The sequence below is a fragment of the Cervus elaphus genome, chromosome 5, assembly GCF_910594005.1.
Source record: "Cervus elaphus chromosome 5, mCerEla1.1, whole genome shotgun sequence".
NCBI classification, from domain to species: domain Eukaryota; kingdom Metazoa; phylum Chordata; class Mammalia; order Artiodactyla; family Cervidae; genus Cervus; species Cervus elaphus.
In genome coordinates this window covers 103,018,848-103,031,791 of record NC_057819.1, presented here as the reverse complement: position 1 = coordinate 103,031,791, position 12,944 = coordinate 103,018,848, and the positions used below count along the sequence as shown (strand labels likewise).

General features: G+C 49.0%; 1 protein-coding gene across 1 annotated transcript in view; it reads right to left on the bottom strand.

Annotated features, from left to right (window-relative positions):
- The window catches only part of DNAH9 (dynein axonemal heavy chain 9), a 280,642-nt gene that overhangs the window by 12,331 nt on the left and 255,367 nt on the right, over positions 1 to 12,944 (bottom strand). Inside the window, exons 62-66 of the mRNA XM_043903869.1 lie at positions 12,180 to 12,307; positions 9,149 to 9,376; positions 7,005 to 7,196; positions 5,523 to 5,714; positions 3,766 to 3,936 (exon numbers count right to left, since the gene is read on the bottom strand). Coding sequence (XP_043759804.1) covers positions 3,766 to 3,936; positions 5,523 to 5,714; positions 7,005 to 7,196; positions 9,149 to 9,376; positions 12,180 to 12,307 — 911 coding nt within the window. The remainder of the gene's footprint in view (positions 1 to 3,765; positions 3,937 to 5,522; positions 5,715 to 7,004; positions 7,197 to 9,148; positions 9,377 to 12,179; positions 12,308 to 12,944) is intronic.

Sequence of the window (12,944 nt, the reverse complement as noted above, 5' to 3'; positions counted from 1 at the left end):
CATGAGAATTGAACCTCAAGCCAGGATTCAGGCGCAGAAAGCGAAGGGAAGCGCTCTGAAAGGATGGTCCACCCTTCCTCCTCCCAGGGACCCGGAGTCACTGTGGTTTCTGTCCTTTCTTTGGTGTATTCCTTCAATACAATGAGCTATTTCTTGCCTGTTTCAGCCAAATGGGTCTCTGTTCTTCACAACCAAAGAACCCTGACTGAGTTAACACCGTGCTGCTGTGTACTACCCGTGTGAATTTAAGCAAGTCATTTAGGCCTCCATTTCCTCATCTATAAAAATTTCCAGAGTGTCTTTCTCCCCCACCAGCTCCTGGGGCTGGTGAAGAGATCAAAACCAAAAGAGGTCTGATGAATGTGGTGGCATCTGAAAGCTAGAAAGAATTCTGTACACAATTATTAATATTCACTTTGCCTTGTGTTGTTAACAAACAATGTGTTCTCTAGGAAAAGAGCTGATGTCAGAAAAAAGAAAGTTAAAAACTCATTGCCGTGTCACAAATGGGTCTCTGGTGCTGTCATAGCGAAAACTGGGATGGAATTTTAATGGCACCTGGAAGCTGCTGCTGGACCAGAAGACAAATTGCTAAAACTACAGCACATCTCTGTCTGCGGAGCTGAATTGGAAGAAACAGCTCTGTATCAGCGAGCTGCCATTTGGACATTAGTCACAAAGAAAGGAAAAGACAGTCTGGAGTTAACTGTTTCAAAACACAGTGAAGGTGGGGACACAGAGTTCTCTCTGTCACTGATCAGGTGGTGGAGGGTTTGGACAGCCAGCCTGAGGAGGGAGCGGATCCACAGACATAAAGAGGACCCTTCGGACGAGAGCAGAGGGTGTCCAGGGGTGTGGTCTACCTCATTTCTGCAAGCAAACACCTCTGATAATAAGTGCTTATCATGAAAATCTAAACACTACATATTTGATCTAAATATTTAATCTGATATTAAAAGTACAATTCTCCCCCAAATTTGCCTCTTCCCTCAAAGAGGGAAAGAAAACCCACTGTGAATTATCAGTTTATAATTTCTGCAGGTGTTCTTCAATGCATATAACTCTATCTATCCCTCCCCCCCACCCATCCATCCACCCATCCATCATCCACCCATCATCCATCATCCATCCATCCACTCACCCACCCACCTCCATATTTACATGTCTGTCACATCTTCCTTCCTGCCTCACTTCTTCCCTCTATCCCTTCCTCTCCCTTCTTCTCCACTTCTTTCTCTATCAATCACTAATGGAATCATAATACACATAGCTTTTGTCAGCTTGTTTTTTTGTTTCTGTTTTCTTTTGAATGCTCTTCATGGCATGTAGGCTGTTAGTTTCCCTACTAGGGATCAATCCCTATCCCCCTGCAGTGGAAGATCAGAGTTTTAACCCCTGGACACCAGGGAAGTCCCTCAGCTTGCTTTATTCACCTAAGAATAGATCTTGAACACGTTCCCTTGGTAGTATATATGGATTTTCCTTGTTTTTTTTTTTTTTAGTAGTATATATTATTTCACTGTTTTGGCATGTGCCAAAATAATTTATTGAGTCATTTCTCCACTGATGGATATTTGGTTTGCTTGTTTATCATTTCTACTACTATAAACAACTCTGCAATAAAGATATCTGTCATAAAATCTGTACCCTTTTGAGTGTTTCCACTGGTTGAAATCCTAGAAATAGAATTATGAGAAACACATATGAACATTTAAAACTTTAGTGGCTATTGTCAAATTGTTTTACGGTGTAAATCTGTATAACAGACAGGAGAGTGCCTGTTTTAGGCTCTTACCACTAGATATCCTCAAATGAAAAAAAGAAATGTTACCATTGTGTGAAACATATTTCACTTAACTTCATTTACTTACAAGTGATGTTGAGAATATTTTATTATTTTTATTGGCCATTTGTATCATCACGTGAATTTCTTTTGTGTCCTTTTCCCCTTTTCTCTCTTTTCTCTCCTTTTTCTTCCATAGGTTAGAACTCTGTGTATTAGTAAAAATCTGCACAGTTCCTGATAGCTGTGTTGCAAATGGGTTCTTCTAATTTGGCAAGTGATCATAGTTCATTCATCTCTCTGTCACACACACACATACACACGCACACACACACACATACACTGTTTCTTGAAGTGGTTAGGAGAAGGGGATAAGGAAATGACAAGAACTAGAAACTTATTTGAACGCTGCCCGAAGAACCCTAAGCCTATTAGTTATATAGTCCCAGTCTTCTCATTTTTATAAAAGCTAGGAACTTTTAAAAATTAATTAATTAATTTTATTTATTTATATTTTGGCTGCACTGGGTCTTTTTGTGTTCTTGCATGCAGGCTTTCTTCAGTTTCGGTGAGTGGAGGCTGCTCTTTATTGTGGTGAACATTTTTGTTGTTCATTATTGTGTAGGAACATTTTTGATACTAGGTGGTTTGAGTTTTGGGCCACATAAGCTTTCTTATCTTCCTTTAGTTCTCAAGTTACACCCTATGCATCAAAGAATCAAAGAGGCTGAGTCACGGGCTTTAGAGCAGCTTTCTCCAAGTAGGTTCACCAGCATCACCATCGCAAGACTACACATTCCTGGGCGTTACCCTAGACCCCAGAATCTATCCGAAGCTCCCCAGCTCACTCCAAAGCATATTAAAATTTGAGTCACTTTAATGACATTACTCTGTACCTTTAAACAAACATCCAGCTCCTTTACCATCAGTCATTTTGTTTTCCTGAAATCAGTCTTTGGAGCCAAAATGTTTGATAGCTCCCCAGGTTTCTTAATCCATAATCTTCCAAGTATCAGGGAACCTCTAATTAAGGGAAACCAGGCAGGACTGCAGAGGGGAGGCGGGTGAAGGAGATGCGACCTTTGGAAACTGAGCTGCCTCGTCCTGGGAAGCATGACAGGCAAGTTGCACTTTGAGCTCCCTCCTTTTCTGCCTTCTGCTCAGCACTCATCAGGAACAGAGCTCCCAAGTTGCCTATGGTCACCCTAAACTCACTCCGCGCCCTCCTCTGCCCTTCTGCCCAGGAATTCTCCTCCATCTTCCTTTAGTTTCGGGAAGTGCTGCGCTTAGTAGCACTTACTTGTATGTTAGGAGGCTCTGGGACTAAGTGTCATTCATACAAAGAGACCACATTTTCATCTAAAACGAGCGAGTTCACCAGCATCTAGCTGGCAGAGTGAGGGTGGGGTGTTTAAGAACATCTCCCCACCCATCATTACTTAGTTTGCCAAGGAACCTTTTGAGGTCCTTTTCAAGGTCCCCAGACCACAGCTGTTCAGCCTTGCCTTTTCTTCACTTGGGTTGACAAACAGGAATAAAACCTACCTTGGGGTTAGCAGTCCAGTTGGTACAGAATCTGCCTGCAATGCAGGAGACCCAGGTTTGATTCCTGGGCTGGGAACAGCCCCTGGAGAAGGAAATGGCAACCCACTCCAGTATTCTTGCCTGGAGAATCCCCTGGACAGAGGAGCCTGGCGGGCTACAGTCCATGGGGTCGCAGAGAGTTGGACACGACTTGCACATTTTTTGGGTGGATGAGCAGAACACCGACACACGGAAAGCGGGTGCCTCCTATTAAGTAACCTGAGGGCCCGCCAGGTCACCCGATGGGCGGGGCCCTAGAAGAGGAACGCTGGGCCAGTCGTGGCAGCAGAAGATGCGCGCCCTGACGTCTGCACTGTGCCCCATCAAGGCCCACGGCGGAAGTGCCGCCCTGGGCAGTACTGGGCCCCCAGAATATCTTGGGCAAACCTTCCACGTACCTTTTCTTCTCTCGTGGCTCCTGCTCCTTCTCCGGCCTGGCTGTCCCGGGGCTGCAGCTCCAGCACCGTGCGAAAGAGCTTCTCCGACGTCTGGGTCAGGAAGCCGATCTCAGCGTTCGGGTGGAGGCCGTACAGGTAGGGCGACTCTGGGGGCAGCTGGGCATCGATGTACTGAAAGTCAAGGGCAAGCTCACTTGAAAACCAGCCAGACGTATCTCCCTTCTCCCACCTGACCCGTCCTCTGCAGGGCAGTCAGCGGGTCGGAGCAGGGCCCATCTGGAGCTAAGTGGGATTTCCCAGGTGGCTCAGTGGTTGGGAAAGAATCTGCCTGCAATCCAAGAGCCTTGGGTTTGAGCCTTGGGTTTGATCCTTGGGTCGGGATCAAAGGGCATGGCAACCCACTCCAGTATTCTTGCCTGGGAAATCCCATGGACAGAGGAGCCTGGTGGGTTATGGTCCATGGGGTCGCAAGAGTCAGACGTGACTGAGCACGCAACAGCAACAGAGCCGAGTCTAAGTGACAGATGGCTCATTCCTTAAAGGCAAATCCACGGGTTTATTTTTGCGTTTCTTCCAGCACCCAGCACACACTCCTGGACTCTTGGTCGGTGCCCTGTAACCATCTATTAGCTGACAGATTACAGAGAGGGAAGCCTGCAAACCACCGTATCCTCCAACACCTTCTCCAGCCTCTGATCAAGTTGTTCCACCGACCAACAGTAGGGGACGCTCTTATACAACTTTCTTGGCTAAAGCCTTCAAAGTGTTTATTTAAAAAATTCTCTTTATTTACTTTCAAGAGTCTTATTGTTTTTAATTTCTTCTCATAGACTTAGTTTTCTGGATTGAGTAACTTATATGACTCACATTCTTAAATTTTAGGAAATAAAAATTTGTGTAAAGCTTGTAGCTAATGTTCCTATGACCAGTGTTTCCCTTAAATTTGTTATTCAAGGGTTCTTTTAGGAATCTTAGAAGTCAAGCAACAAAAAAGTTCTTTTTGTTTGTTCTAATTGCCTTTTAATACATTTTCATGGTGGGCTAAATAGGCAAAGATGCATACCTTAGAAATAACTGAAGTAAAAGTAAAATGACCCTGATGCTGGGGAAGATTGAAGGCAGGAGGAGAAGGGGATGACAAAGTATGAGACGGTTGGATGGCATCACCAACTCGATCTCCAGGAGTTGGTGTTGGACAGAGAAGCCTGGCGTGCTGCAGTCCACGGGAGTCGCAAATGAGTCGGACACAACTGAGCCACTGAACTGAACTGAACAGTAAAATGGAAACCCACAGTGACAGAATGAAAAAGCTCCATGAAAATGTTCTCTTGGTGTGTGTACGTGCCTCTGAGAATAGGAGGGGTGAGTGGTCTGCCCATAAGACCGTGTCCCTCTGAAGGTATTCTGAACCACTAATAGAAACTTAACCAAAAAGTTGGCTAAGTTCTTACCTGAATTTTTGCTCCTAATGGTTTTGTCAATATCCTGAATGAAAATGATCAAGTAAGTGCCCGAGATGTTGTTTGTAGAAAAGAGCAACAAATAGAATTATTGAACCGAACGTCAAGAATAAAAAGATCTCTGAAAGTTCAATTTTGTCATTAATTGGAGGCTAGAAATCCTATAGGAGCCCTCAAATTGAGCAGGCTGAGAGCCACGCTCCATGTGAGCTCAGCTCTTTCAGCCGTCCTCCCCTGGCCCTGCCCGGGTATCTCCAGTCCTCCTGGGCTGCACAGAAGGGAGACCAAGGTCCCCACCTGGTGGTAGGCACTGTAGTCCATGTTGCCGGGCAGTGGGAACCCTGGGGCCAGGGCCAGCTCTCCCTCTAGCATCTCTGGTTTGATGAACTCCTCCAGGTAGGTTCTGCAGAGTCTGCGGTCCCAGTCATCGGTGATGTGGCCCCCGTACATGATCTCACCGAAGAGGTACCGCAGGTCATCGTAGGGGACCTGAGAGACAGGAAGGGAGGAAGCCCTGTACGCGGGCCTTGGGCCGACCCGATGTGAGCCACAAGATGTGGTGGGTCTGGAGATGAGGAGCGATGTCTTTTTTCGGAAACCTTTGGCTAAACTGCACTGCACATGGGATCTTAGTTCCCTGACCAAGGATTGAACCCGTACCCCCTGCATTGGAAGCATGGAGTCTTAACCACCAGGGAAGTCCCAGGAGCAGTGTATTATTCATCCATGTTTCCCTGGTACTTAGCAGGGTCAAGCACCTCTGGGAGCTCTTTAAACGAGGGAAGAGTTAGACCAAAGGGTGAGAAGAGGTAAGACCCAGGCGCTCTCGCACACGCGCCTGCCCTCATTCATCGTCTTTAACTGTGGCAGTGAGGTCAGGCTCTACCTACGGGCCCTTTAAATATGCCAAGGTCAAGCAGAGGAGGGCAAAGACGTGGGCACTTTTCTCATTTCCTGCCATTGATTAGCTTATCAGTTAATTGTCTCCTGGGAAAGTTCAGAGTGAATGAAATGCAGCACACAAGTTCATGGATGTTAGAGTTAGGCAGGAAAGCCACTTGGAGGAAAGCCCTGGGTCCTCGTGGCAGGTGAAGCGACGGTGTGTTCTGTGGTGGACTTCCCAGGACCCTGGAGCCAGAGCCAGAGGCACTGCTTCTGGGCTTGATTCACTGTCCCCAAAGAAAGAGGGAGAGGCCTTGCAGAGGCTGTGTTTGGTCTTCCCTAAACTGAAAGAGCGTGGATCATCGTATTTCATAAAATGGAGCCATCAGGCGGGATAAAGGAGGCGAGGTGAAGGAAGAAGGAAGAATTTGGCTTCTTCAACTTTGGCAAGACCGTGCTTATGCAAGGAGCTGTGTGCACCACCACGAGAAGGTCTCTGTCTTTGGTGGATTAAATTGGGAGCTTGTAGCAGATGAGGGTGGGTCTCTTCCTGCCAATCACCACCCCCAGCAATGCTGGGAGTACACAGGGTGGTCTGGGGGGGGCCCTGGGACAGACACCCATGGGACTGACTGACACCAAGCGTGAGTCACTGTTAGTAGTTTGGTTTCCTGAGCTTTCTTTCTACCCTTACCATATCCCTCTCGCATCATGGTACTTCCTCCTCAGCCTCACGCTGCTCTTGGGGTTGACCATGCAGTGAACCTGCACTTCCTCACACCCCCGGGGGGCTGTAGACCTGTCTCAGTGAGCGCATCCCACCTCCCCGTGCAGATGCCCCATCATCTTTCTCAGAGGCACCCTCCCGACCTGCCCCTGTGCTGGCTGGAACTGTACCTTGGCGTTGGCCTCCAGGAAGTTGTAGAGCACGTTCACAGAGATGGTGAGGTCTCCGGTGTTGAAGGGGTAGGAGCGATTCCACCCCTGGGGTCCAAACTTGCATCTTTCTGCCACCACAGCGTGAAAGTAACAAAGCGCAAAGAGGATGCTCTTAAACTCTGTCTCCCGGGAACACATCTCCAGGGTGTCCTGGAAGGAGATGATGCTCAGTGTCAGAGCAGAGCAGCCGTGATGCAGGGCAGGTGGGGTGGGGGTGAGAAGGGCGGGCCTGACCTGTCCTGGTGGAGATTTGAGTGACAGCAGGACTGTGGGTTGCGCTGCAGACAGGCATGGAGTCAGATTTGAGAGGCCCTTGCAAAGGGGCTGGGTTTCAGTTTAGATTCAGCCTATAACAGAACTTGTCTACAGTTACAGTTTGCACACACGGACATGCTAATGAGGTTCCCAAGCGTAGCTAACAGAGAAAAGGGTAGGGGGCCACAGAAGTGTTATATTTGTCCTGTTGACGGCATTTGGTGCTGGGGTGTGGGTGGGGACACCCACAGCATCATCCCTGACTCCCCTCCTTCCTGTCATGCTTCCTTGACCATCATGGAATCTTAGTGTAATTACTGCCTGTGTGACTGACAACCCCACGGCTCATCTGCTGGGGGAACTGCCGAAGCAGAGGGCGGTGGGAATTGGAGCCACAAGAAACAGAGGGGTGGCCTGTCCTTTACATCCTAACGGGCTTGTCACTGCAGAAGCAAGACCCCCGAGGGGTCCTGACTGCAGAGCAGAAGGCAGGGGAAACGGTCTGACTCATGAAGAGAGGATGAAAGATGGGAAGATGGAAGAAAAGAAGCAAGAGAGAGTCCAGAGGAAGTCAGTGGAATTGTTCTTAAATGTTAATGGGCATGGGGATGATGGTGGGGAGGGAGAAAACTGCATTGTGAAGGGCTGTTAGGATGTGAACCCTGGATTCTTTGGAAGGAAACGAGTCCTCTGAGTGAGCTCCTCTGTTTAGGAAGGAGCAGGATGCTGCAACTAGAGCCCGAGAGGCACTTTTAAAGCTCACACAATTGGATTGGGTTCAGTCCTGGCATTTCTTCTAGGAGGTGGACCTTAGACTTTGCTTACAACAAGGAGGGAAAGCAGAGGAGATTGCAGAGATTAAGCTGTTGGTAGGTCTGATTTTTTTCCCCAGTGAACCCGTGACACAGTTTTCTCTCTGGTTCCTTGATTGGGCACCATGCTTGCCATGAAGATATGAATGTGAAAGGTCAGAGGTGGTACAGGGAACAAAGTCACTGCCTCATGCAAGCAGGAACTTATTATAATAATGGCTTTTTGGAAAGAGTTGTTCTCTGCAGACATGTAGGGAGCTTCCTTTGTTACCTCTGACACACGTGGAAAATCAAGTCCTGCTGAAAAATGCCTTTAAGCACAAAGACGAGAAGCCACACTTGTGAAGCTGGATGACAGGGGGTTCACTCAAATGAAAGTCAGAATGAAATGATCATCTCCAAACAGCACAGCGGTCAGGGAAGAGGGGATGGATGAAAAGACCCCAGTTCTGCGATTTGTCCCATAAACAGTGAAAATAGGGCTCTGGAGGAACAGAGCGAATCCTAGAAGGTATTAAGTGGGCCACTGTCCCCGGGTATTTGCAAATGCAGAATGGAGCAATTGATACTCTTGTGAGCAATGAAGAGACTCCTGAATCTGTCCCTCTTCCCCCGAATGACCTACTGCAGAGGCCGGTAAAGTCCCAAACGTCAACCGTTGTGTATCCTTCCGCAGCAGAACTGGGACAAGCCAGCATCTCTTGGGATATACTTCCCAACTGCTCGATAACCAAGACTGGACATTGGGTTTGCACAGGGGTAAGCCCAAAGACAAAGGCCCCTGGGGAGGCTGACAAGATGATACTAAACCTACCGAGGCATAGTTTTATCATCTTAATAATTAGGAGCTGTACCACTGAAGCAGCTGCCGCCCCTTCCCTGTCTCTGCCAGGACCCTCAGGGCAGGTGAGCAGGGCATACCCTGCCACTGACTCCTTCAAGAAAGTGTGTTCCTCTCCTGCCCTGGGCGGGGCGGGGAGGGGGTCTGCTCTTTGGGAGAGGAGGTGCCCCGCTGCCCTCCCTCCAGGGCCCCACCTGAGTGAAGTTGTCCAGGGCCTTGTGCAGGTTGGCGTGCATGCCCGTGGGTGGCTCGCTGGTGATCTTGATGGCGTTCTCCAGGAGGCCCTGGGGGACGATGTGGCTCTCGGGGGAGGGGGCAGGCTCCGCACTCATGAAGACCCTGAACTCTCTGTGGCTGTTCTCACTGTGCTCCTCCAGCTTCTTCTCCAGGGCGCCGAGCCACTTGGCCACCAGGTGGATGTTCTGGTGGGAAGGAAGGAGCCCCCCGCCCCATGCAAGCCTCTGCTTAAGTGGTGATCAGGAAGGAGGATCGGGGTTGGGGGGGGATACCTGGTGTTTGCTTCAAACAAATCACATCCTAGCAAGAGTCTTGGGGTTCTCAGTCATGAGGACCCCTTTTTCCTGCCATTCAATCTATCACTCCATGTCCTAAGGATCTCAGACTTGACCTTGAGGCTTCGGAATCCCCTGGATGACTTGTTGAAACAAAGGTTCTTGGGCCCCACCCCAGAGCTGCTGGTCCATGGAGGATCCCGAGTGCCTGCACTTCTAATAAGTTCTTAGGTGATGCCGCTGCTGCTGGTCTGGGGGTCACACTTGAAGTGTCTCACGCATGGTTACCCTCCAACTTCAGATCCCCACAGCTGACACCTGGATTTTTTTGAACTTCTGACACTCAAATGTGGGGCCCGTGGACCAGAATGTTACCATTACCTGGAAGCCAGTTAGAAATGCTGACTCAGACTTACTGAATTTGTGCACTTTAATAAGATCTTCCAGTGATTTGTTTGCATGTTCAGACTTGAAAAGCATTTATTTAAACTTCTAGCTAGCTCTCCTTCATCCTCATCCCTCTCCAAATCATTCTGCTGATTGTTGTCAAACTTATCTTTCTAAAACACACTGGGACATCACAGCTCTCATAGAGGGAAGGCTCCTTGTCCATGCCCAAGCCCCTCTGGTCTTTGAGCCTGTCTCCTCCTTCCTGAGATTCCCATCTGTCCGTCTGTCTATGTGAAACGACATTAATTTCTTAGCACCACCTTGCAGCATGCACTTTTTACTTTAGCAAGGATAGTCACTTGGCTTCATTGCAATATGTTTCATTATGATGGACAGATAAAAGCTCCTTGATAAATATTTGAGGAAGCCTGCTTGCAGAGCCTTAAATACACAGGTCGGCACAGAACACAGTGCTGAGGCCACAGCCATCTGGTCTACTTTCTCTTTTATGAAAAGAGAAATAACAGTAATACATGCCATACTTATTTCCCAGGGTTGCTGCAAATAACTGAAGGTAATGGATTTGAGAGGGCTTTGTATACTGTGAAATGCTATGTAGGAGTTAGTAGTGGATGCCGAAATGAAAATTTGTTAGAGGAAAGAATTCCGTTGTCATCACTTATCAGAGCAGGGAGGGTGGGTGACTGGAGAGCTGCGGCTCCGTGAGCCGGGCGGCATGGCCACTCCCCAGTGAGAAACTCTGCCGCTGTATCAGGAATCCCAGCTTCCAAGTTTGATCTTGGAGATCTCTTAGGAACCACATCAGGACAAGATGTGATGGTCCAGGGCAGCAGATAGGTACCGCTTGTTGTCTTGGGAGGGGGCTGGGTTCTTGAAGGTGCTAGTGCCCAGGGTGAAGTGAAGTGAAAAAGTTAGTCGCTCAGTTGTGTCCGACCCTTTGTGACCCCATGGACTGTAGCCCGCCAGGCTTCTCTGTCTGCGGGGATTCTCCAGGCAAGAATACTGGAGTGGGTTGCCATGCCCTCCTCCAGGGGATCTTCCTGACCCAGGGATTGAACCTGGGTCTCCTACATTGCCAGTAAAGATGGATTCTTTACCATCTAAGCCATCAGGGAAAACCCAGTGGCCAGAACGGGGTCGCTTTGACAGATGAGCCTGAGACAACTGGGGAGGTCACACCCTCCCATCACTGAGCTGATCCAGTGGGAGAAGGCAGGGACCCTGCAGTCATTCTCTTTCCTCTTTAGAGTCCCACTGTTTCTGGAAAAGGAGTCCTAGGAAACAACAGGTCCTTCCGCTGCTAGGCTCAAACAAACAGTGGGATAATGAAGACCCAACAGCATGAAGTGTTCACTGAGTCATCAGGTGAGAAGAAGTTCTGAGTAATTAAAGTCAGATGGGAGGGGAGGGACTGGCTTTTCCATTTGATTCTTTCCTCCATTGCTTTCTTCACTGATTCTTTTACCCAGCAGGCTCTGGTTGAGTGTCTACTGTGTTCACAGTAGTGTGAAAGTAGTGAAAGTGTTAGTCTCTCAGTGGTGTCCGACTCTTTGCAACCCCATGGACTGTAGCCCACCAGGCTCCTATGTCCATGGGATTCTCCAGGCAAGAATACTGGAGTGGGTTGCCATGCCCTCCTCCAGGGGCTCTTCCCGACCCAGGGATTGAACTTGGGTCTCCCTCATTGCAGGCGGATTCTTCGCCATCTGAGCCAGCATCTGAGGGAAGCAGTGTGCTGGGTGCCAAAGGCAGATGGGGGATGCCTCTTTCCCTAAAAAAATGCAGCGGAGGACACAGGTATATAGTAAACTGTTCCTACAGAGCTGTGGATGCGCTCATAGAGGCGGCGGCAGGGTGTTACGGGAGGAGAGAGGGGTCCGCCGCTTGCTCTGCCACAGTCCCAGCATCCATGCAAGTTGCATGAACAGGAATGAGGACAGGCCGTGACGGAAGAAGGGCAGCCTTTACTTCCTGTGTTTAGGGAAACTCAACAGTAGGTGTTCCAGACTCCAGATGCCAACATGAGCTCTCAATGAAGAGGCTGCGTTCTGGCTGCACGTGTGGCATTCTAGTCGTGAATGTGATGGACAACACGGACCGTGTGGCCCAGAGGAAAGGTGGAGCAGAGGAGAGTTCTGTGGAAGGCATGGGAAGAGATCAGCAGCGGGAAAGATCCAGCTGAAAGCCAGCGTCCTGAGAAGATTAGGAAGTCAGGGGAGGAGGGTATGGAAGGAAAGGCGGCCCAGGAGGTCTACACAGGGATGGGTCAAGAGTGAGCCCCATCAGGGCAGAGTGGGCGTACCTGCAAAATAACCCAGTGGCCTTTCTTGGCAGCCAGGTCCAGCGCGGCCTCAGCCACGACCTCCTGTCCTTGCCCCAAAGACACATTGTGGAAGTTCCGGTTGTTGAAGGTGTATCCGAGTTTTTTGCCTGAAAGGAGCGTGGAGCGGTCATTAGCACCTCTTATGTCACTGAGTGTTCACCCCACACGGCACCCCCATTGCCAGCGGCAGGAAGCCATACACTTCAACCTCATGCACAGACCTTTTTCCTTCCCAGGGTGGGGTTGCTACATCTTCCAACTTTTTGTTCCGAATTAAAAGGAAGCACATTTGTCAAGACAAAGCGACTTCTCCCCTCCCTCTTCACTGAATCCCTGCCAACTAAAAACTGTCAGTTGCTATCTGCTTCTACAAGGCCACTGTAGCTGCTGACCTTCCAAACTCCCTGAAAAGAATTCAGGGTGGAGATCAGGAACGGTGTGCTCTGTACTCTGGGAAAAACTGGCAGAACAGACGTTCACATAGATATTTTCAGGAGATTTTAGGAGCCCAAATTCTTGAATCTCCTCATATCTGGAAAAGCACTGAAATCATTAATGGAGACATCACTCCTTGTGACCAGCATCCAGCCTCGGCCAACCGTGTGCTTGGGTGCATGTACTGCCTTCACTAAAACCATATAAGACACTGACCTCCTTCCCTCACCTCTTTGGAGCAGCTCCTCAGAGCTCTCTGAGAGGCTGTGTCCCAGACTCTAGGCCTCACTTTGCCCCAAATGAAACTCA